This window comes from Cololabis saira, chromosome 15 (assembly GCF_033807715.1).
Source record: "Cololabis saira isolate AMF1-May2022 chromosome 15, fColSai1.1, whole genome shotgun sequence".
NCBI lineage: Eukaryota > Metazoa > Chordata > Actinopteri > Beloniformes > Belonidae > Cololabis > Cololabis saira.
In genome coordinates, this window is record NC_084601.1 from 24786555 (window position 1) to 24812743 (window position 26189).

At 41.4% G+C, this 26189-nt stretch overlaps 1 protein-coding gene across 2 annotated transcripts in view; it reads right to left on the reverse strand.

Moving 5' to 3' along the window:
- The window catches only part of phf14 (PHD finger protein 14), a 118762-nt gene that overhangs the window by 22577 nt on the left and 69996 nt on the right, over positions 1–26189 (reverse strand). For both annotated transcript variants that reach the window (XM_061741157.1, XM_061741156.1), the window contains exon 17: positions 7709–7826. In XM_061741157.1, the coding sequence (XP_061597141.1) occupies positions 7709–7826 (118 nt within the window). The remainder of the gene's footprint in view (positions 1–7708; positions 7827–26189) is intronic.

A 26189-nucleotide genomic window follows, 5' to 3' on the forward strand; every position in this document is an offset into this window, starting at 1 on the left:
ATCCACCAGGAGCTCTGTCACTTCATAGCTGCTCGTGGCTCCAGCTGACTTTTCAGCAGCGCCGAGACAAACAAACAAAAAAAGTGTCGCCGCTTGAAGTTTCTCTCATTTTTTAACTGGATATGGAACACAAGTCACAGACCCAGCAGCACATATATCATCTCCTCCAGGTTCTACATCTTTAGTGTTGTTGTCTTCTTCGTTTAGATACACAATCAAATACGTCACAGCAGCTTCGCTCCAACCCGCCCACTTCTGATCTTGGTATTGAAAAGAAACGAGAACAAGGCGAGTCGCGTCGGGCTAAGTAGGTACTAGTGTAAAAGCGCCAGTTGTGTAGCTCCATGAATACTGTAGACTCAGTAGGGAACATATCAGAGCCGGGCCGGGGGGGGCGGGGCATATGACCGGGCCCTTTGCAGCTGCTGAGTCCCTATTATCATCGCTACAGCCGACAGACGGAAGGAAATAAGCTAGGCGGCCGGGCTACTATATCAACAATTTACCACAAACTCCCATTTTCTTGCTGCCAGTGTGTGTCTGTGATTGTTCTAACTGTAGCTACCTGTAAACCTGCTCCCTGACCATGATGCAGCTTCTGGCGGCCCAGACCCGGGGATGAATCGCTGCTAACGTCAGGTTCATCTCCCAAAGGAGGAGGATTAGGGCCAACAAAATATGCGTGTAGCTTGGGCAGTGTAGCTGTTGACAAGTGATCAATGGTGACGTTGATAGATGGCTGTTGATGACCAACGATTTTACCCAAAATACATTTGGACCCTCACTTGCAATTTTTGTTTTAATGTTAACTGTGAGTGTGAAAATTTCAGCACAACATATTATACGGCTTATAAGGCTTTATACCTAATATGAACCAAGTGGTGCCACAAAAAACAACAAAAAACTAGCGGGCCCCGGGCCGGGGGAGTACCGCCCCCCCAGCCGCCCCTGAACCCCCGCCCGTGCGTAGACTTCAATACAGCTGTCACTCAAAAGCCACACCCCTAACTATCCAAACATTTATGGCTTGATGAGATGCGGAAAGATTCACCTCTGTACAGGTGTAGTTGATGTGGAGTCTGTCTATGGAGATGAAAACCGTTTGTCTGTAAACATGTTTTGTATTTCTGCTGTAAACTTTTGAACACGGCGGTCAGGGGACATCCACTCCCCGTTAGTGCCAGACCCTCGTGGTCAGTAGAACAACTTCCCCACTGGACCAGCCCCCTTACTCACACTGAGTGGCAAAAATGGCTGCAACTAGTGAAGAAGACGGGATAACCGCCGATTATCGGCTTAAATTAAAGGCAGTTGGACTTGACAGTGACCCGTACAGTTACCCCAAGAACCAGTGGTCCATGGACATTAATATTTGGCCATGAATCGAGTTTCCTGATATTTATATGTACTTAATTTCTACGCCGGGGAAATACACGAAGCAAAGCTTGAAGGCTTACAAAAGTCTTGACGCTTGGTCCTACTTCAAGGCAGGATTTGTTGGCGAAATTAAAGTGATGAGGACACCGAACTTTATGATTGGACGGTTTAACGTTAGCTACCCAAAAATCCAACATTACCTGATACAAAATGGGAACCGCAAATCCACGTTTCGGTGCCTGGAATCCAGTTGTTTCTGTGAATTTGCAGCGATCCATTTGTCTCTCTTAAACTTATTTTTGGGCAGTCTGTAAAACAATAACTCAGATTTCTTGCTAAATCTATGAGCACAGTCGATCGTACAACAGCTCTTTCCCATTTTAGATGTTTTCCAGTTGCTCAAACTGAAAGTTTACGCTGCCACTCAGTCTTTCTGCCACTCAGTCTTTCTGCCACTCAGTCTTTCTGCCACTCAGTGGGCGTAACCCGCTGTGAAGTTGCATCTGTGACGTTATGCGCATTCCCTCTATACTACTTCAAACATTTCAATCCAGATCCAGGTCTGGACTTTGACCCGGGTCATTCCTAAGCCTTGATCCCTCTGATGCAGATTTGCTGATGTTTGACCCAATTGGACAAATCTTTTTGTCATCCCTCCACCTCCGTCGTCAGGTTTGACGTTTACCTTCCTTTAGTTCGTGAGAATGTGCTGCCGCAGTAAGTTAAGCTGATTTTGACCGGAAGCCCCGAGTCACGTCTGGTGGGCGGAGCTACTGGAACTGTATCCAACCGTCTCCGGCTGCATTCAGCTGCAGTCATTCTGCAGATCCTCATTTCAGACCTTTTTCCTTCCCCCCTCCGCTCAGTCTAAAATTTATTGATCTCTTTATTGATCTTGTTTCATTGGGTCAGTAAATGTTTGCATAAGTATTTGAATAATCATATAACTATATTGGTGAGCTCTCATTGTAATTCACTGTATTTTGTTAATATTCATACTTTATTGTTTTTTTTACAGTTTTACAAAAGGCCCAGTAAACTTCCTGGAATAAAATCATCCGTCTGCTGGAGTTTTCGAGAGAGTTTATGCTGAGTGGAAGTATGAGACCACCACATCTGTGCCCCCCCACCGCTGCTCCTCCAAAACCCCCCAGCCCACTCCCTACCCCACCAAATCCACCAACTCCCCTCCCTGCTTTGATGTGGAATCTTTTCTAAGTCTACTGCTTATGTCTTACTCTCTCAGCATTGTGTTAACAGACAACAATGCCTTTACATGGAAGAGAACCAAAAGAGGTGCTACTAACTATTGGACGGCTGCACATCCTCAGCTGTGAGCTCTTACGAGTGACTTCCTGTAGAAGCAGACGAATCTCCAACGCACAGATCAGGTAATATTCTGCACTTAATGCTGGCATTTAAGAAACACCCCCCACAGGCAGAGCCGTCGCACGGCTTGGCATTTAAAAGCAGATAATAAGACTTTCCTTAAATACAGCTCTCATCTCCGAGAGCTTTTTAGATGCCCTGAGTGGAGTCAATTATCTCCCCACACTTGCTATTACCGAGACTCTCTGAGCACCTTGAGCCTTAAAAGGTTTGGACATCAGGCTTTCTCAAAAATGTCACATTCCTAACAGCCTCTCAAATTGCAGTCCCTGCAATATTACAAAATGGCGTACACGTGTTTTTTCTTCCTTTATCATTTGTTACTTAAACATGCCTCTTCCGTTTGACGGATGGACTCACAGAAAAACCCCTCACAACGGGCAGACGGGAGTCACACACAAACCGCATTGTTAGCATCTCAAGAGATCATTTAACAAGCCTCTGAACATTTATTAAACATAGTTTACTATGGGAGGAGGAAGGTTTATACGTATTTGTCACTAACGAGGCTGAAGTGTGAGATTCCTGTTGGAAAATAACAAGCCTAATTTGAAATGTGTATATTTCAGCAACCACAAGGTGTCTTTGAATAAATGTACTTGTGGAAATAAAGCTCAGCCCTGGGAGACTACAGCAGACGGGAAACATTAAGTGAACATAGGACCTGAGAGCGTTTCAGAGAGGTTTCTGGAGAGTACAAACACCCACAAGCCACTAAATATCTCAATGCAATGCCAAGAAGGTAAGACATCATGAGTGGACTTAGAGAAGCAAACATATCATTATGGAAAGGGTTATGAAGCCATTTTTAAACTATTTGGACTTCACAAATCTACTTCACTCCAGGTACTACCCAAACAAAACAATCAATCCTCAGTAGCTCGGCTTTTATACGTTCCTGCCGCTAAAGCGAACCGTCCGAAACCTTAAAAAATGTCCTTGGTTTGATCACAGAGAACTCAGTGGGTCTTTGTCTCCTAACGGTTGTCCTTACACCGTTACAATCTACTGAAACTAAGCTTTCAACTGGTAGCGGGTGAGTGTTTGGTGCATGTAGCACCTGGCCACTGGTTTTAGTTAGGTGGGGGATATCACATTCTAGTCTTTTTACATTATTTGATTAGATACAATATGTTAAACCGGAGTATTTTTTAGTTTTACTGCCTTGAAATTGTTCTCCCTTGAGTTCTCATTTGAATGTCCCTGTGAACTGGTGCCACACACGCAAACTGAATTCAACTGTCCACTCAGCGGCTTGGTGTTGACTCGTGTTCTGTTCGGGTGGAAATGGTCTTTACAGCCCTGACTCACATCAGCCCTGAATGCAGGCATTGTGACGTAGAATTGTCAAATTGGTTTGATTCACCGTACGGATTGTTACAGATTACTTTTGTAATACTGTATTTGACCCGGTCTTTGTACGTTTTGACCGTATAGAAACGTAATTCTTGCCATTGTAAGAATGAGATGTGTTCCTGCTGTACTCTACTGCCCTTACTTTTTAACAACTTGTGCTTTTTATTATTTTACCTCTTTTCTTATCATTTTATTTGTTATTTACTGTTTAATTGTGTCTTGCTACTTTTAATGTTGATGTAAAGCACTTTGAATTACCTTGTGTTGAATTGTGCAATACAAATAAATTTACCTTGCCTTTACAGGACTTTAAAGCGTTTTCCTGTTTGTTCGGTTGCCATGGTTTGAGTGATCTCTGTGTTCCTCGTTATGAACATGTTAGCAGAGAAAACGCTGTTCTGATGTCAGCAGTGAAAGGTCGTCTTGCTCTGGGGCAGAGACACCTGAAGGCTGGAGGCTCTTCAGTCTGATGTAAACGAGAGAGAGGAAGGAGGAGGAGGAGAGCAGCTTCATCAGGACCAAATACCCAGGAGACAACCAGAAACATTTAATCTGAGCGGATGGAGAAGCAAAATGAGCAGGAGAGTTGGGGAAGGTAGAAGCAAGTTAGCAGTACTTAAATCTGTCATTATGATTATATCATTCAAAAGTTAAAGTGAGTATAAAACTGTTAAGCCTGAATTATGGTTCTTTAGTCGCCGTCGCCGTGACACCGTCGTGAACCCTTCGGACTTCTCCGTCACTCACCCGCCCCGCGACCGCTAGTTAGCGATCTTTTTACTGAATGGTTTATCCAACTTTTTCCGGTCACAGTAAATCAAAGAGATAAGGACAATTATTGTGCAAAAAACCAAAACCAAAACAATCACACATACACGAAGAAAAGAGCGCTGAAAGTTCACGACTGCTTCAAACCAGAAACCGGAAATGCGTTGCTTCCAAGCGAAGAAGTAGGAGGTTGGAGTGAAGCTGCTGTGATGTATTTGTAAATATGTGTGATCTAAACGAAGAAGACAACAACACTTAAGATGTAGAACCTAGAGGAGATGATATATGTACTGCTGGGTCTGTGGCTTGTGTTCGATATCAAGTTAAAAAATGAGAGAGAGAGAGAGAGAGAGAAGAGAGAGAGAAGCGGCAACGCTTTTTTTTTTGTTTGTTTGTCTCGGCGCTGCTGAAAAGTCAGCTGGGAGCCGCGAGCAGCTATGAAGTGACAGAGCTCCTGGTAGATCTGGTCGTTCCTTATCGCCCGTCTACATCCCTTTTTTAATTCTCTCCTCAGCCACCAGGTTTATGAACATCTGCACCTCGGAGTTGGATCATGAAACAGACTTTTTGCTGCCATTGCCTGTCGAATAAAATGAACAAGAAGCTCTTTCGCTGATTTCTGCCTCCTGAGAAGTCGATATTTTAGTTTTTCATCATCTTTGCTTTTTTCTTTGCTTTGAAAGAATCAGGGGGAGCAGGGGACCAAAGTGTGATTTCTCTCACACTTTGGTCCCCACAAGGACTAGTGGTCCCAACAACAACGTCAGTGCAAAAAACAAGTCCACACGACGGGACAAAAACCAGATCTCTCTCACACACAATCAAAGCTTCAAGGAAAGATAACACGAGCAAGAGCAGTTGTAAATGAGAGCGTATCTTCAGCATTTCCACGGTCTGTGATGCAGATACTCTCTAATTTCTGCAAATCAATGTCTTTAAGTGGAACGGAAATCATGGTCTGAAGAGAATATTTAGATATTTAAATTAAGTCTCTTCTGCAAATACTAACGGATACTTTGTGTCAAAATGCAGCTAGGATGATTTAGGTCCCAGTGTTTAGTTCCCACCATGATGGGCACCGAACAGCCAACAGAGACTCCAGGTGACAACAGATGAGTCCTTGTCCATTTCCTTGTGGATGGAAACCCTCTGTCCAACCAGGCTGTAATCTCCTGGGGTCCTTGATGGATTGATCACCAGCAGGTGTGCAGACCTCTATGAAAGCAGATGTTTGGCTGTGTTCTTGTCTGCAGCATTCAGTTGTGTGCTAACCGCTGTGTTCTTAGAGAAGGAAATGTTGCTGCCAATCAATCTGTAAAGGGTCATTGATAAAACTCCCAAGCAATTTTTATTTCAACACTCTCCAGTGAGAAAGATAATTCACAAGTGGAAAACACTTGAGACAGTTGTTAGTTATTCGAGGAGTCCCAGGGAGTTTGCCTCAAGAGCAACCCAAGAGCCCCACCTCTCCTGTGGAGGTGGATTCTGTGTCCACATGAACACCGGTTGGTGAACAAACCTTTAAACATAACAAACTGTTATGTTTATGTAATAATTGCTGGGGGGGTCATGTTCTTGTGTCTTGAAAGATCCTAGAGACAACTTATAAGCTAACTCTAAATGTAAAGAAATCTAACTTTATGATCTTCTGCAACAAAAATAAACCTTATGAAAAAGAAGAAGCTAAAATATGAATTAACGGAACTGAAATCCTTCAAGTGTCTCACACACAACATTTCTGGGTGTTGTTTTGGATGAAGGTCTAAATTGGAATAATTATATTAATCAAGTTTGCAAAAGATCAATGAAAATGCTTGGCATACTGAAAAAGGTTTGTCCCTTGATCCATCCCTCTGCTCACTTGACTGTATTATAGTTTCCTATTTCCATATATGAATTACTGCAATATTGTCTGGTCTGCAACTTATCCAACTTTTCTCAACAAATTACTGATAATCCAAAACAGATTTTTAAGAGCGATCCCTCAGTCTGGTAGACACGAACCATCTGCACCTCTTTTTATGAAATATTCACTGCTCATGCTTGTTTCTCACTCATGCTTGTTTGTGCATAAGTTTATCAATAGAAAACAAGATCTTCCTGTCACTTTCCAGCAGTTTTTTACTTTTTCATCTGATTTTAATTCATATCCAACTAGACACAGTGGCAATCTTCATTTACCCTTCTGTCGAACATCTGGTCATCAATTTAATATTACATTTAGATCCAAAACTCTGGAATGACTTGAATGTGTTGCGGAAGTCAATGTTATCTTTTACCTCCTTCAGAAAGTTATTAAAAAAACATCTTATTCTGTCTTAACCTTCAATGTCTTTATCTTTAATGTAATCCAGACCTTGTATCCATGTTCTCTTTTACCTTTATATTTAAAACATTTTTTAATCTGTTGTACATTATCTTTGTTATTTCATCACAGTTGTTGATGGGAGTGGAGCTCTGTACAAGCCCTTCGGGCTTCGTTCCCTCCATGCACTGTTTTTAAACAGAAATTGTGCTAAATATATAAATGAAAAAAATAAATGGAAAAAATGAACTTCTGTTGTAATAGACGCTATATAAATAAAATTGAATTGAATTGAAAACTGTACAATGGTGAATAGCCAGTGCTGATGCTGCTCGAATCGAATCAAATCGTTTTTTTCTAATCCTAAGTATTGGAATCGATTCTTGACATTTGAATCGATCGCCAACCCTAGCCTGAATATTTGATGCAATTAAATAAAGATTTAATTAAGAAAATCTGGTCCTGAATACCGAGGAGAAAGAAACAAGCCATGTGTAAAGGAAAGCCTCTGACCTTGGATGAAGACGTGTCACACTCCTGGCAGATCCAGCCGTACCCCGTCTGCTTGGGAGATTTCTTCAGCGGGGGGTCCAGACATCCGAAGTGATAGCAGAGCTGGCACTCGTCACACCTGAAGACCAGAGAGGGAGAACACGACATAAATAAAGCTGCTGCCTTCCTTTAGCCATGAGAGCAGCTCAGGAGCGAAGACAGATGATGGCATGACTGGCTGTCACTGATCAGCCTTCATTAATGCCCTTGTAATCACTCCACTCCCTTGACCTCGGACAGCCGTTGACTGTCCAGCGGTTTTTGTGAGCAGCCAGATAAAAACGAGCCTTGTTAGTGTCAGATAAATGCTTGTTAGACATCCAGAGGCAGGATTTATTTGCCATCCTCAGAGGACACACTAAAGAACCTGAACTGACTGTTGATCCCCAGAAGGTCCTAATCTTCATAAATCTGCACATAACCGTTATCCAAGAGCAGTTTTTTGTACACTTGGAAATCATTTATGGTGAACACAAATGGGAATTAAAGCTTAATTCACGGCACTCCTTCCATCATGCTTGACTATTGCGTTGATATTTTCATGTTGCTAAGCTAAATAATGCTGAGTGTTCTTCTTGAATATAACCAACTTTTGTTTCATCAGTCTATAGAGGTTATGCATTGACGTCACTTCCCCACTGGACCAGCCCCCTTACTCGCACAGTGGCAAAACATCAGGAAAAATGGCTGCAACTAGTGGAGAAGACGGGATAACAGCCGATTATCGGCTTAAATTAAAGGCAGTTGGACTTGACAGTGACCCGTACAGTTACCCCAAAAACGAGTGGTCCATGGACATTAATATTTGGCCACAAATCGAGTTTCCTGATATCTATAAGTACTTAATTTCTACGCCAGGGAAATACACGAAGCAAAGCTTGAAGGCTTACAAAAGTCTTGATGCTTGGTCCTACTTCAAGGCAGGATTTTTTGTAGAAATTAAAGTGATGAGGACACCGAACTTTATGATTTGACCGATTAACGTTAGCTACCCAAAAATCCATCATTACCTGATACAAAATGGGAACCACAAATCCACGTTTCGGTGCCTGGAATCCAGTTGTTTCTGCGAATTGCAACGATCCATTTGTCTCTCTTAAGCTTATTTTTTGGCAGTCTGTAAAACAATAACTCCGGTTTCTTGATAAATCTATGAGTACAGTCGATCGCACAACAGCTCTTTCCCATTTTAGATGTTTTCCAGTTGCTCAAACTGAAAGTTTACGCTTCCACTCAGTCTTTCTGCCACTCAGTGGGCGTAATCCGCTGTGAAGTCGCATCTGTGACGTCATGCGCATTCCCTCTATTGGACATTGTCTCTGCAACATTGCAGACTCCCAAGGTCATTTTTTCAAACTTTGTCTTCTGCTGTGCTGTTCTGCTGTGGACATACTGCTTGTTAAATGTCCTCCGTGTTGTGGACACATCAAGTCCATCCATCGATCCTTCACCTTCTCTACATTGGTGACCATCAGAGCTCTCACAATGGGCTTCTAGATCACTTTTCAGTAACCTATGGGTAACTTAACATAAGTGTTTATCCAATTGTCTTGATACAATGTATGGATATTTCATATTTTGTCCCATTAACTCCATAGCTTATGTTGATAAACATCCATTTTTTGCATTTTAGACAACGCACTCAGTTAAAAGGTTTTCTGGTAAAGAGGAGACTAAGCAATGATGAGTTTCAGATGGTATTTTGTTCCATTTGTCCTTTAAACAAGTCTTTTTATCTGTGGTTTATAGCACAGTAGCCATCCCTTCTAAAAAGCATATGTGATACAATTGGCAAGATAAATCAAGATAAACCAAAGAGTGTTGGGAACATAAGTCAGAGTGCCAAAGAGTGTTGGGAACATAAGTCAGAGTGTCATCTGCATATTAAGGTTCTTTCTGCTCTTCTAAACAAGATGATGCTGACCGGGAGTGTGTAGAATTAAAGAAGCAGAGGTCTTCATACAGAGCCATGTGGTACTCCTCAGCTAGTGCAGTACATGGTTCCACTATGTCCAGAGACGTCCCCTCAACACTAAGTTAACACAGTGTAACGGTTACCGAAGGTAAGTTTATAGATTATGTTTATTGAACCAGTATCAGTAAGGTCTAGGAACGACTGAAGAGCCTGAAAACCTGTGTCAGCAGAATTACCACACACACACACACACACACAACAGAATGGTTTGAATTCAATGTATTGTTCACAAAGTAATAAAGATGAGTTTACAAACCCTGCCTACCTAAGCCGGCTTCCTAGTGTGCACAAATGCACAATAAATGGGCCCATAAAAATAAATAAAATAAAATAGAGCTTCCTTCAAAATAAAGAGTTCAATGTCCAATGCGTACTGCTCCTTTAGGGAAAGAAGCAAAGGTCTTCTTGTGTATGAGTGTGTGTTCTTTGATGTCTGTGTTCGAACTACCCGGGTAGATTTTGAGTGTTAGTCTTATCTGTCTGTTAATGAAAAAGGAATTGACGAGGCTGTGCTCTGCAGATGGATCCTGCGGCTGGCCACACCGCGTTGCTGGTTCCTCCACAGTCAATCCTCAATTCAAACTGGCTCGCCACTGAATATAAAGTTCAGATCCCGATCGACTCGGTCTGGGTAAAAAAACCAATCGGAGCTAAGGCCTGCTAACAGAGGCTCTCCATTCCAGCTGAATCCTCACACAATGTAACACCCGGGAGTTCTCAGTTGGTAAGCTGTGTGCTCTTGGCAATGACTTCTGCCGAAAAGAGAGTGAACACAGGCTGCGCGGTTTACTCATAGCGGACGCGCCACCTTCTGGTCGGCCATGGAACTGCACCGTTCCACAACATTAACTTCTGAAACCCAGGTGGGTTACAACAGCATATTAGCTCATGTTACACTTCCCCCTTTTCTTTTACACACTGAAATTCCCCCTGATTCTTTCAACTGCCAAATGGTTTAGTACACTGTATAAGGAGAAATATTCAAATCCTCCCAATCTGTCTCTGAAGAAGATTCTTTAAACATTTGAATGATTTTCTGGCACATATGTTGATAAAGTGTGCTACTTTCTATTATCATGGTTGTGCAATTGACTAATGTTCAGCTCCTCTCATTGGCCTCAGTGAGGGAGACGACTCGACTCGTTTGACCTCACGTTATCTGATTTTCATTGGAGAATGTGAATCTCCCCCATTGATTAAGACATAATTGGCTCTAATTGTGAAGTGTGTGTGTGTTTACAACTCATGGGGAGGTTATTGGCGGGAGTCGACCTCCTAAATGATTGTATTTCAGTTACAGGTCAATCACATCTTGTTATACAAGACTTGTGCTTTTAATGTATTTTATTCCACGTCAATATAATACACTGACGCTTTAGCTTACTAGTTTGCTGTGAATCTGCTGTATTGACTCTCCTGATGATGACTGTAGTTTGATATTTCTCTTTAACAACAATCTAAGCCAACAGTTAATGGACGGCTTTTGCATGTAAATGCAATGACACAGACTTCATAAATGAATAAGGATAATGGCTGAAAAACACACACCGAGCTCCCGGGCTGCTGTGTCCACGCTGCCTAGAAACGCACGTGTAGCCAAGAGCAGACAAGGTCATCTCAAAGTGTTCATGCATCGCTCAGTCCACAGTTAGGTTAACAGTCTAGAAGTGGTTCAGGTCTGTGGACCTCCAGCCAAGATGAGTCAACGTGACCAAGACAACACAGAATGTGTTCTCTACGGTATTAGGAGTATTAGGGCCAGACAGGAGAAAAATATTTGTGAGGGGAAGATTTTTTTTTTTTTGTGCACTTCGAGAAGAAAGTCTAAATGTTGAGAAAAAAGTCAAAAAAAGTTGAAATCTTGTGAATAAAGTCGAAATTTCGCCTTTTTTCTCAACATTTCAACTTCAACATGAAATTTTGACTTTATTCTTGAAATTGTATTTCAACATTAATCCTGACATTTCAACTTTTTTCTCGAAATTGTACTTCAACATTAATCTCAACATTTCGACTTTTTCTCGACATTTCAACTTTTTTCTCATAATGAAAAACAAAAATCTTCTATTCTATCTATTTTTATTTTTATCCTGCCTGACCCTAATACTCTTCTGTAGTTCTCCATGTTTTATTGCGAATAACAATGATCGTCTGGCTGCTGGAAATAAAATGCTACACGGTCAAATATATTTGATTAGTGGTTTAAAACTTTAACTAAGAGCACAACAGAAATGGTTTATACAGCAGCGGTAAATTATTATTATTATACTGTAAATGTGAGAAACAACATGTATTTACACAAACTGTATATAGATTGGTATAATATTATTTTAATATCATAAAATTCTAGAATTATTATATATATAAGTACCACCAGCTGTGCTTGTTTCGCCCATGTGAGTCTGGATTAACTCGGCTTGAGCGGAGTCAGGAGATGTTTTACTGCCATTAGTTCAAAATAAACTAATACTTTTCATCAAATGGTAAAATGTCCAAACATGGTATTTTTTCTGTGTTGTGGAGTAAAGTATGGGTTTATGAGATTTACAGATTATTGTTTCAGAGAGAGTTCCAACATGTTTCTGATTTGGGCTGTAAAACTGAACTGAAGTGACACCAGAGGAGCAAATATTATCACTGGGAATGATGGTCCAAGCTCCAATAAACCAGTCAGGCTGATGCCAGACAACAACACACAGGGGTGACTCTGTTTAGACCGACTGTAATGAGTCTCTAGTCGGTGTGATATTACACAGCGCTGCCCTTTGGCACCAGTCCGACAATACCTGGGAAACTGCTGCCATAATCCAGTGAGGTATTTAGAAATTAAGTGCAGCAGATTCAGTGAAAGCAGAGTAAAATTTTAATTGGCACGGATAATTGGCATCTTATGAGTTGTAGGGGTATAACCCGACAGCTGCTGCACATTAGCACAAACACACCGCTTTCACACACACATAAACGGTGCGCGCGACGGCTGAGCAGGCATATCTGCCTCAGAAACTAAGGGAGTTTAAAGTGCCCTCCAGCCGCCGGCTGAATAAAAGACAAATGACCAAAGTGTGTGTGCTCCGCTAATGAGCTCGCTCCTATTGTTGCGTTCAAATTGATTTTTACATGAGTCTCCAACTCGGGCAGAAATGAAGGACCAAAGTGTTCTGTTTCCCCGCTGGAGACACTTGAAAAGCTTCCAGATTCACAGGAGGACTTGTTTTATTGGACTACGGCGAACACCAGTCCCTGATCACCTTCCCCCCATCTCTGCCAAGCATCCAGGGCAACATCTCTGCATTTACCCCCTCCTAACAAGACTTATCTTCGAGGTTACTGGTTCCAACTAATTTTAGACAATAAATATTCATTTAATCAGGCCCTAATAATTAAATTAAAAATGACTCCTTCAGACAAAATCCTCCACTTTTAAAGCGCATATCTGTTCATGTAGTTAAAACACAACGCTGTAGAAATCCATTTTACAACATCACACCACTTATTTAACCAAGACTGACTTTCATTTTGTACAACAGAGAGTTTTTAAAGATGTTTATAGAGAGGAATGTTTAGATGGATTTTCCAAGTTGGCCATTTTGGTCCATTTCTTGTTTTACAAATGTTTTTCATCTAACAAACTGTAAAACTGGCTTTATTTATCATAAATATCATTAAATGTATTCATTCTTTTCTATGTTTTGTACGTTTTGACCGTATAGAAACGTAATTCTTGTCAGTTGTGTGAAATAAGACCTGGAAACAGGCATTGTGGCATAGAATTGTCAAATTGGTTTAATTCACCGTACGAATTGTTACAGATTACTTTTGTAATACTGTATTTGACCCGGTCTTTGTACGTTTTGACCGTATAGAAACGTAATTCTTGCCATTGTAAGAATGAGATGTGTACCTGCTGTACTCTACTGCCCAACTTGTGCTTTTTATTATTTTACCTCTTTTCTTATCATTTTATTTCATTTTATTTGTTATTCTCATATCTCAGGAATGGTCAGATAGATCTGGATGATTGACAGGATCAATATAATCAGCAGAATTGATGGACAGCTCATTCATTCACATAACTTCAGACACTGTCCAATCAGAGCAAAGCAAAGAAGACGGTGACTCTGTAGTCGTCCATCGCAAACAGAACAGACCAAAGAGATTAAAAACTATTGTGAATTGTCACAGATGCTTGTAATGACATGAATCTGGTGGATTCTGGTGAATTCAGAGCTGGGCTGTCGAAAGTGAAGTTTTTTTTGTTTTTGTTCTTTAGCAGCTAGCTCAGTGAGTTGTAGTTCTTCCAGCGCTGAAATCCTAAAAGTTGCGCCCTCCCTCCTCCACCCTAGTTACAGTTCAGGTAGAGCATTGTTTTACACACGCACGCACGCACGCACGCACGCACGCACGCACGCACGCACGCACGCACGCACGCACGCACGCACGCACGCACGCACGCACGCACGCACGCACGCACGCACGCACGCACGCACGCACGCACGCACGCACGCACGCACGCACGCACGCACGCACGCACGCACGCACCTACATGCTCACTCCACAGTTTTGGGGGACAGATAATCGCAGTAGCCTAACTTTATATTCAGCCTCAGGGACCTGAAATGGTTGCTGTTTGTGTCTCTGCCTGTTCTCATGTCTGTTTGTTTTTTCTCTTACAGATCTCCAAGGCTTGTGTGCTCGTTGTGCGTTTCCCTGTTTTTCGCGTTTTAGACTAGCAGCGGATGTAAAGAAAAAAGAAAGAAAAAAAAAATCCTAAAAGTTCTCCCATCTGGTGCAGAAAGAAAAATTTTGGTTTGTATTCATGGGTCTGTTTTTTTTTTTACACATCAAAACACATTAGCAACGATGAATAACTGACAAAATCAAAGTAGTGGAACGGTAAAAACTGCATTCACACGAAGTCTTTCACTTGCAAAAGTCACTGTGAAGCAAGTATTGATGGAAAACACGAGCATCTGAAAAAAATGTGATTGGTGCGAATGTTACAAACCATAATCCCACTTTCTGTTGCCAAAAAATGTATCGTCACTTGGGTCTAAACTTGGTTTAAGTGCTGAAAGGACAAGCTCATGTGCGTGATGCATGTAACGACTGCATGTAACAGGTGGTTCAGTTTCCTCATAAAACAACCTTTTTACCAGGGAAAAAGGAAAAACAAAAATAAGCAACTATAGAAATAGTGTCCAGCGGCTAGGTGTAAATCTAATGTAGGTGTTTCCTTCACCTGCTCTGGAGACCAGAGTTTTCACTCAACACAGATCAAGTTTTCATCAAAATCTCTCGTAATGTAACTCTTAAACGCCGGGGGAGATGATCGCAGTGGCAAAGCTGACATTTTTATTGAAAAAGCCACAGTTTGACACCAAGTTTTAGGGTATTTAGAGCCTTAGTCAGATAGATTACTGCTCTTTACGCCAGCAGAGCAACCTGGGCTGTCACTCAGAACTTGTCACCATAGAAACCCTGAGCTGTCACTCAGAGTTCAAAGCTCAACACCAGCTCCTTTCTTACAGAGTTTATCTACACACAATTTGACAGATTCACTTGTTTGAGCTGGCTACCTGGTGCTTTCCAAAGAAAACTAGTAAAAACGTTTCACGATTTCCACCTCCTGAAACTCCTGAAACAATGTCCCTGAAAAGATGAGACCAAAGTGGAGATTTCTGGTTGAAAACCAAGTTTTTGAGAAAATCAAACATCTGCATTTCAGCAGCAACACCTCCTAGCCACTGACAAGCATGGTGGTGGAGGGATGATGGTCGTGGCTTGTTTTGCAGCCGCAGAACGTTTAGGCTTCAGTTTACTTATATTCTATCAGCATTTTGGCAGAAATCTCTCATACCAAGTGTCAGGCACGGTCAGAGGTGGACAGAGTACTCGACCCCAGTACTTGAGTAAGAGTACAAATACTACTGGTCAAAATTTACTCCGTTACAAGTAAAAGTAGCTCAGTCAAAATATTACTCGAGTAAGAGTAGAAAAGTACTTGCTTTTAAAGGTACTTAAGTATCCAAAAGTAAATGCTTTTAAATTTACTTTAAGTAAAAGTAAGAGTAAGAGTAAGAGTAAATTTCTTATTTTCCACATCAGTAAATTACTATATTTTTTCTAAATTAATTTAAGGATCTTTTAACTCTTGTTTCTTGATACTTTGGCGGTATCGTTTTGAGGAGGCTTGACGTATTTCCGCTTTACGTACATCCCAGTGGAGAGCGTGCACTGTGATAGGTCTCCTCCTTTGACAAAAACAGCTTGTGTCCAATAGGATTTTAGGGAAGAAGAAAAAAGAGCAGACCTGAAAGTAACGAGTACTTTTCAGCCTTCCTAGAAATTTACTCGAGTAAAAGTAAAAATATTTGTCTTGGAAATGTATTCAAGTAAGAGTAATAAGTACCAAAGAAATCTAATACTCAAGTAAAGTACAAATCCTCTGGATATGTACTTAAGTACAGTACTCAAGTAAATTTACTCCGTTACTGTCCACCACTGGGCACGGTGGTGGGGGTGTAATGATTTGGGGTTGCTTTACAGTCATGGTACCACAACATCTTTGGCTTCAACTCTGTTAAAATAATCATGTCAATAAAAGTGGTGTTCTAATCCATCTACGGTTGTATTTGCCTAATGCTAAAACCCACTGCGATCAGATGATGTTTATGACGCCTTTAAACACAAAAACAGTTGGACCTCCTTCTGCATGTGGCTGTAAAACTATCCATAATACTGTACATGCCTTGAGGTGGAAACACAAGCAAAGTCAGGACGTTCTGCTCTAAACTCAGGGCGTTGCTTTAGTGTGCTCTCCTACCCTTGAAGTGGGTTTTATATGGTTTTAGTAACAGTCAGCAATGAACAACATGGACACAGATCCAGGATTCGGTTGGTTACATTACAGTGAAATTATCAGCCTTCTGCAGAGCCCAGTCAATCTGGACCTTCATTGGCTGCTGAGCATCAAGTAGCCGGGTTGTTGTGGCCGTCGGCGGCCACGACCAGCTGTTATCTGCTCCAGCAATGCCCTCACCCACCCAGACACCGCAAGGTCCTTGATGTTATCAAGCAATTTGGCTGTGCTTTAATCATTGGAAAAAAAGTGAGCCCCCCACCACCCCCACCCTTTGTACTTTGGAGGCAGACAGAATCCAATCACTCATACGAGAGGTTATTGATTGATGTAATCTTATTGGAGGTGAGGTGTTGGAGGGGACATGACAGATTGCTTTTGTCTGCTACATGTGTTGCTCTCAGTTGGCAATTCATGTCCTCTTTCATCTGCCGTTAAATCTGAGTGAAGTTCTTAAACGGCTCCCTCCTCTCTGGACACCGGGAGGATGACGCTCCGCAACAATCGGACCACGAGTCTGAGATGGCTCCATCTGAATTCACACATCTGGTAGAAAGTGCTGTCACATTCCTGAGCACATCTACTAACCAGGAAGCGTCCAGGGGTCTCCATACAGAGCCCCCCCCCCCCCGCCCCTCCAAGTCACCGGGGAGCCCTCAGATACAGGATTCATGAAGAAATAGCCTGTCCTCATTTGTGGCCAATAGGCCGACAAATGAGATTATACCGCGGTCTGTGTGAATACTCGATTCTGATTGGCTGGCAGGTGTACATTAAAAGTGATAATCTACACCTAGAAAACAAGTTCGGTCAAATTGCCTGATATCTTTAATATTATTGCGCTGGATCAACTGCCAGGTGGTAACCACGGCAACGGAGATTCAGAGAAGAAGAGCTGGCTACCGCAAGACAGCGACATGAGGGATTTTGTCATTTCTTTTAATTTATTTGGTGAATTTAACAATTTTAAATATATTTACTGTTTACTGTTTGACCCTCACGTGTTACCAAGGAAACTGAGTTATGGCTTGTTAAAAAACTTTTTAACTTACCAGGTTCCAACGGCTGCAGACGAGAGATTAAATAGTCCGCTCAGCCGCTCAGCTGTGGCTTGTTATAAAACTAATGATTTCAACTGAAAACACATTAAAGCATGAATAACTTATTTAATATTTATGTTTTTTGGAAAGTGACCTTGGTATAAGCGGGATAATGCCCTTCGAGGTGTACATTAACATAAATATATGGACTTCGTGGAGGCAAACCGTTATTTAACCCGCGTCGTCCTTACATTTCTGATAATGTACACCTCGTCGGGCATTATCCCTTACTTATTTTAACTAAATCAAACATCTACCTGAACAACTATATTTGGTGTGGTGTGTGTTAGTCGTGTGGTGTGTGTTAGTGGTGTGTGTTAGTCGTGTGGTGTGTGTTAGTGGTGTGTGTTAGTCGTGTGGTGTGTGTTAGTGGTGTGTGTTAGTCGTGTGGTGTGTATTAGTGGTGTGTGTTAGTGGTGTGGTGTGTATTAGTGGTGTGTGTTAGTGGTGTGGTGTGTATTAGTGGTGTGTGTTAGTGGTGTGGTGTGTATTAGTGGTGTGTGTTAGTGGTGTGGTGTGTATTAGTGGTGTGTGTTAGTGGTGTGGTGTGTATTAGTGGTGTGTGTTAGTGGTGTGGTGTGTATTAGTGGTGTGTGTTAGTGGTGTGGTGTGTATTAGTGGTGTGTATTAATGGTGTGGTGTGTATTAGTGGTGTGTGTTAGTGGTGTGGTGTGTATTAGTGGTGTGTATTAATGGTGTGGTGTGTATTAGTGGTGTGTGTTAGTGGTGTGGTGTGTATTAGTGGTGTGTATTAATGGTGTGGTGTGTATTAGTGGTGTGTGTTAGTGGTGTGGTGTGTATTAGTGGTGTGTGTTAGTGGTGTGGTGTGTATTAGTGGTGTGTGTTAGTGGTGTGGTGTGTGTTAGTGGTGTGGTGTGTATTAGTGGTGTGTGTTAGTGGTGTGGTGTGTGTTAGTCGTGTGGTGTGTGTTAGTGGTGTGTATTAGTGGTGAGGTGTGTGTTAGTGGTGTGGTGTGTGTTAGTGGTGTGTATTAGTGGTGAGGTGTGTGTTAGTGGTGTGGTGTGTGTTAGTGGTGTGTGTTAGTGGTGTGGTGTGTATTAGTGGTGTAGTGTGTGTTAGTCGGGTGCAGTGGTGTGTATTAGTGATGTGTATTAGTGGTGTGGTGTGTGTTAGTGGTGTGTATTAGTGGTGTGCAGTGGTGTGTGTAGATAAGTGGATGATGTTTTTTACAAGTACTCTGATTTGTTCAAGAGCTGAAACGGTCAAGCGTTTAGGACAAAACAAAGGCCATGTTTGGAACCACATATGAGGTTCCATACAGTGAGAACTGCATGCTGGTCCAGCAGTCATCGTCAGTGCAGTCTCCAGTGAATGTGAATGATTTTCATGAAATATCGACGGGTCCATGGACGGGTCCGTAAAGGCACGTGGAAAGAATGCACCAAATTTAAAAGCAACTGGCCGATGGAGGCCACGATTATTCTTGGTTTTGCCTCTAGTCTTACTTCCGCTTTTCTACTTAATAAATAATTTAAATAACAATCTGAATTGAACAGCACAGATAAAAAGTCATGAAAAGTCCTGGTCCTTGAAGGCTCTATGAACAATGTTTTCTGATGTACAAAGTTCAAATCTCAAGAAAAGCCCTCAATAGATCATTCTGACATTCCTTCACCGTTTGACAAATTTGATAATTTTAGAAAATCACTGAAGACATAAGGAGGTTGGTTTGTTGGGGACGGTCGGCCCCCTGACTTCTGCATGGTCTCAGGACCAGCTTTTAATGGTTTGGGTTTGCGGCCGCAAAAACTTGAAACAAGGCAGTGAATTTATCACAAGTGGGCAGTGCAATTACCCTGGGAGTGTCCACGTGACGGAAATCAATACAACACAAAGCTCTAAAGCATCGACTCCATCCATGACAAAGTGCACCAGAGAAAGGAGTGGATTATTGGACTTTGTGAGCCTCCTACTTTTTGATCTACTGTTGGGCCGCCGAAACATTATAAAAGAGTCATTGTTTTACAAGACGGGATGTAATGAATGACTGCTGAAGCTGCACCTATGGATAAGTCAGAGCAGCTACTTTTATGAGCTGATCCGGACACTATTCATGCAGCGGCACAAAGGACAGGAGTGATTTGTTCACCCCTCACGCCTCTAAATGGCTGCAGTTGCACATTTCCCCTGCAGGGGGCTCCAGTAACCTGGATACCGAGCCGCCGTGGCCTGAGGCATCTAACCCACAGATTGTTCAAACGTCCACCAAAGAGCTAATCAATTAAGCTATAAGGCAGCCGTAAAGTTTTAGGGCTCATGTTCAGGGAGTAACGATAAAGAATTGACTATTTGAGGGGGGGGTGGAAGGAAAATCGTGAACCCCTGGGAGTGTTCAGGCAGAATCAGCGGGATAAGGAGGCAGGGGAAGCGGCTCGGTGGTAATAGATTTTAGCTGCTTGGCCACTCATCCCACACAGCTCCGACTCTCCCGTTTTCTGTTTTAATGGGGAAGGGGAGGCGGCGGAGGTGGGAGGACAGTGGGGTGAAGTCAGCAAAAACAAAATGCCGCCATTAAATCATCTCCCCCAGATCTGGTGTCAGAGCAGTAATGGGAAACGCACTCATCATCCCAAAGGTTACTGCCTTCCAGAAACCTCCGCAGGAGCTCCTCTCCCTCTTCCTCCAGCCTCCGCCTGGGACTTTTCCTGGACCCCGAACCTTAATCCAGCGGGACGGAGTTGATCTCACATGTGCTGCAGAGCAACTCAGCCTCCGCACTGAAACACCAAACCTTCTGTTCAAGAGAGCCACATCTGACAGACGCGCTGGAGTCCTTCCATGTAGTCTCACAACAAGGGATGGCAGTATGAGGAATACCGCCTGAAAATAAGAACCAAAAAAAAAAACAATTGCTCTAAAAGAAACGCATCAGTGTTTTGTTTGAAGTAAGTTTGATTTCACAAATATTCAAGATTACAGAAACTTTCAGCTATAATGAATCTTTTCCTAAAGTATGGATGAGTATTAGGGCCAGGCAGGAGAAAAATAAAAATATTATTTTAGACCAGGAAGATTTTTTTTTTTATTATGCACTTTGAGAAAAAAGTCAAAATGTTGAGAAGAAAGTCAAAATGTTGAGAAAAAAGTCGAAATGTTGAGAATAATGTTGAAGTACAATTTTGAGAAAAAAGTTGAAATGTTGAGAAAAAAGGCGACATTTCGACTTTTTTCTCGAAATTGTATTTCAACATTAATCTCGACATTTCAACTTTTTTCTCAACATTTTGCCTTTTTTCTCGAATTGCACAATAAAAAAAAATCTTCCCCTCTCAAATATTTTTTCTCCTGTATGGCCCTAATACTCTTGCGTACTAAAGCACCCTACATGTGAGACTCCTTCTCGAAAACGACATATCTAAATCAATGTGATCTCAGCAACTGCAGGGAGTTAAAAGAAATGAGTCAAGCTACAGATAACGTGAGATTATATATGTAAAATTGTAACTAGTCCAGAGTAAATCCAGATGTAATACAGGAAAATTCCTGAATCTCCCACAGTCAGAGGTTACGTCTCTTTAAATCAGACCTAAAAACATTACTGTTTACTGAAGCGTACTCTTAAATTAAATACTTACCTGCTGTACTCTACTGCCCTTATTTGTAACAACTTGTGCTTATTATTTTACCTCTTTTCTTATCATTTTATTTATTTTATTTGTTATTTACTGTTCAATTGTGTCTTGCCGCTTTTAATGTAGATGTAAAGCACTTTGAATGACCTTGTGTTGAATTGTGCTATACAAATAAACTTGCCTTGCCTTTTGGACCTAAACCTGAGGCCCTGTTTCCACGTAGCAAAAATGGTGGTGTTTTTATGCGTTTTGGCCGTTCGTTTAGATGAAAAAGAAGCTCAAAGTCACTAAAAATGATAATTTCTGAAAACTCCGGCCAAGGTGGAGATTTGCAAAAAACCCCACCTTCACGTTTACTTGTAAACAGAGGGAAACAGACATTTAGGCTTCAGAACGTCACATTATGAGACAGAAACGTCACCAGCGTCATGTTTGCGACCTGTGTTTACAATTTGTTTGGCCCTCGTCAATATTTTCTTGTATTTTACTTGTTTTATATTCTAACGTCACACTTAAAAGTAACTCCACTTCTCTGTCACTCCAAACGAAAGCCTCTCGAAGTAACTGGAAGTTACTCGTGTCATTTGTTGATCTTTTTTTCCAGGATTCTGATTGGCTAGCATGACTTTATGCTTCTCTACACTGCCCCCTGTAGGTTTGGCTGCTCATATCACCCCTTAACAGCGTATTTATGCAGGTTCGTGTAAATGATGGTATTTTTCAAAACGTAGAGGGGGAAATATCCGTTTTTGTAAATATCCGGCTATGTGTAAACGTGGCCTGAGTTTCAATTAGTGAATTTCTAAAGACGAATGCGAATATGTTGCGCATTTAGAGCATACCTGCCAACACTCCCGATTTAAGCGGGAGTCTCCCGATTTTCAACCATTTCTCCCGCCCTGCTCCCGATTTGTAATATCTCCCGCTTATCTCCCGATTTTAAAGTGAAATGAGTCAATGGTGTTTCGCGTGTCGGGGTTCCTGCATGGATGTATTATATTAACGGGTTCCTGACAAACCTGGCAACCCAACCCAAAAGCACTGCCTACGTCCAAGCTCCGCCCCATGGAGCCGCCAATACGTCAACGTCGCCGCCATATTGGATGTGGCAAGACTGCGCTGTAAACTAATACAAGTGAATGGACTTATTTTCATAAAGCGCCTTTCTACAAAGAAATTTACGTTTTACATCTCATTTATTCATTCACACACGCACTAATATACTTGGGAAACAGCTAGGCACCAAATATAATATGTTTAATTTTCTCAGATGGCAAAAATAAGAACTTTATCGATCCCACAGTAATTCATGTTATATCAGCTATAGAGAACAAGGTAGTGCCGAAAAACAATATATCCCCCTCACAAAAACAAGAAAAATAGAGAAACATATTCTCTCATCAGCAAAGCATTACATAAACATATTTTAAAAAGTTCAAGTTACAAAATAACATATTTGAACCATTTTTCAGATTTTTTCAGTTATTTTATTGTTTGGAAAATGGTTAAAATATGTTATTTTGTTATTTGAAAATTTGAAAATTTGTTTTGTTTGAGAAAATGCTTTGAAAAAAAGCTGAGGGAAGAGTTGGTGGAGTATCAAGTCATAGCAAGCAAGGATCTCCCACAGGAAGAGAGAGTTGAAGGTTCTGGGTTCTTCTAGGGAAAGAGGAGAGCTTTACAAATCTGACATCACTGGTGAAGGCAATGGTCTGCATCCCTCACAGCAATGCCAGCTCAGAGAGGTCATTCGGCATGGTGAAAAAGATCCTCACAGAAAACACAATGAGTATGGATAATTCTACTCTTTGCGCACTCCTTTCTTGCTAGATTAACCATACCAGCCCTGGTCACAAGTGTGTACCCTCCAAGAAAGTGATTGAAGCTGCAAAGTCTGACACCTACAATTACAACAGGTCCTTGGGTGACAAAGGGAACCTGGAAAATTCTACAAATATTGTATTTTATTGTTATTAATAGGCTACTAAACTTATTTGGCTCCAAGAAGGCTGTAGAATCATTTTGGGAGGTACATTTTAGCACATTTCATTGTAGCTATGGATTTAAAGCTCATTAAAAGTCGCCTTGTTTATATCAGGGCGGGGATGTTGTGAGTGGAGCATTCCAACCGCTACCCCAGAAAATCTCCCTCTTTTTCACAGCCCAATGTTGGCAGGTATGATTTAGAGACACACCTCGAACACACATTTTATTTCTGGGATGGTGCAGAAATGCCTCAGCGCTCTCCTGGGCCTTTCTGCTAAGCCTGCAGCCCTCATGACCTGAACCCTTATAGGCAGATGAGAGTGAAGGAACGGATAGATGGATGGAAGCTAGTCACATCTGTATCATCAAGCTCTTTCAGGTATCAAACTATAAAACTAGTTTTATTCGATATAGTGTGCACCAACAAACACAGAGGGAACAGTAGCTCCTTTAAATCAGGCCTAAAAACATTGCTGTTTACTGAAGCGTACTCTACTGCCCTTTTTAACAACTTGTGCTTTTTAATATTCTACTTCTTTTCTTATCATTTTATTTCATTTTATTTGTTATTTAAGCGTACTATTAAATTGAATACTTTTGGATTTTTGAAAAATGTGCAAAGTTATGGATAAGCCCTGAATGCAGGCATTGTTTAACATAGAATTGTCAAATTGGTCTGATTCACCGCACGAATCGGCACAGATTACTTTTGTAATACTGTATTGACCCGGTCTTTGTACGTTTTGACCGTATAGAAACCGCCCCTTGAAAAACTGAATCGTCCCGTATTTATAAACTAAAGTACGTGTCCCCGAGCTTTACTGTGAGAGTCAAAAAATAGTCAGAAATTGCCAATGGAAAATGGCATTGAGCTGTTAAGTTCATAAGTTATTTTTTTTTCTGTTTTACTACAACTGTAGCCTACAGTCATGGCCTTTGAGGCACAAATATGTTTATAAGTTTTCTACAGACTTTCTGTTTGCACTTTTGTTATTGCATTAAAAATGTGCACTAATACAGAAAGGATGTTCTGCTTTCTTTCTATTGTTTTATATTAATTTATACAATTATAAGTTAAGCAGGACAGGTTTCTGTTTACGAAAGATACTTATTTTATTCAGTTAATTTTGTTATTTTGTATTAAAGTGAATTGCTGGATGATAATTTGTTATCCATGTGTTGATGGCATTCAAAAATATGCATCGCATTCAATTCAGGTTCGAGTCAGTTAAAAAAATTTCACTCACAAAAAAAAGGGGCTAAAAATCTTCACCAGGCCAGGAAGGGTGTGTGGCAAAACTGGTTATTGCAAAACTGTAATGGAAACGCTTTTACTTTTCTTTTTAATGCAAATAAGTGTAATGGTAATGCAACACAACCAGTATTTTTGTTTACCTTGGGAGGTGGGGAAAAGAGGCAATCATATTTAAAGCCTCTCCAGAAAGCAGCTTTTACGTACAGGACCTTTACCGTAAAGGGGGAAAGGCTCCGCCGAGAGGAGCCATTATGACTACGTTTACATGCAGTTCAAATTGGGGTTATGGTCAATATTCCGGTTACTGAAACATTCGGAATTATCTGTTTACATGCGTGAGAAAACAGGGTTATCCCTGTATACATGGTAATTAATCATTCAGGATATCTGGATCAAACCAGCGACGCACGGAGAACGTGATGACGCAATTCCCCTCATTTCCGCTTCTTCTTCCTGTATCCAAATCCAAAACCACAACAATAACCAGCATGTTTTTGACGTCTTCCAGTCAAGCGTCTTCCAGCGGGGCTTGATCTGGTCTGGCGTTCGTACAAATCCTGCTTCGCGCAACCTTTCGCTCACCTTTTTGTAAATCTCGCTATCCCGGTACTTCCTCCTGTCTATGCCAAAATGTTCATATCTTTCATTACATTTATGAAGTGATTAGTCTCCTCCTGGTCTCACGTTTCTCCATGTTTATAAGAACGTCCTGGACTCAAAAGACCAAGCTTCCTTGCAAAAAGAACATGCGCAGAAAACAAATTCCTGTTCCTTTTGATGGGGATATCCCGTTAGGCTATACATGACCAAATATTCGGGTTAGAAAAGTAACCGAGGGGTCATTTTCGGGTTTTTAAAAACCGGAATATCCGATTAGAAAAGGGTTATTGACTGCATGTAAACGAAGTCAGTATATATGGGCCCCATGTTTCCAAGATGCTGGAAAGAAAGAAAAGTCAAACTGCATTTTGTTATTTTTGTTTTCCATTTTGTTCAGACCTTTTGTGATTTGGGGTAGTAAAAAAAAAAGAACCTTGAACGTGGCGGCAGATACATTTGAGACTTTAATCTGAGTGGGTTGAGAAGCTGCCTCCGCAAAACAAGAGGGCCACTTCTCAGGTGATAAATCACTGATGACAGAGGGCATTACACGCACAAACGGACCGCCGCTGCCACGTCTTCGCAACAATTAATTAGCTGTCTGACACTCATTTATCACCACAGCAATCAGGTGAAAAAAAAAAAAAATCAAGACTTTATTAAAGCTCTGCTTAATTTCTAAGAGGCCAGAAAGGGAGATACTTCACATACACGACAGCAGCAACATTCACGTTGTTGCTTCATAGTACAGCACACAATAATCAGTTCATGGCAAACACAGTAACAAAAAAATGAAACTCCATTCACAAGCTTATGATGTAGTAAACAATGTTGGCACAAAACAGAAAATAAATACTGTACAATTGGTCAGCTACCTGGCATTCACATTACTATCAGATCACTTGTGTGCAGGTTTTATTTACACCAACAGATCTGGGGGAGCAGACGGAGTCATGCGCCGACGGGGAATGATGGCGAAGGACTGCAGGGTGTTTGATGACGTGTCATTTCTGACACTGGAAAGAAAAAAAGCTGTGAACTCTGTGGGTTTTCTGCTCCCAAAAGCATGCGGAC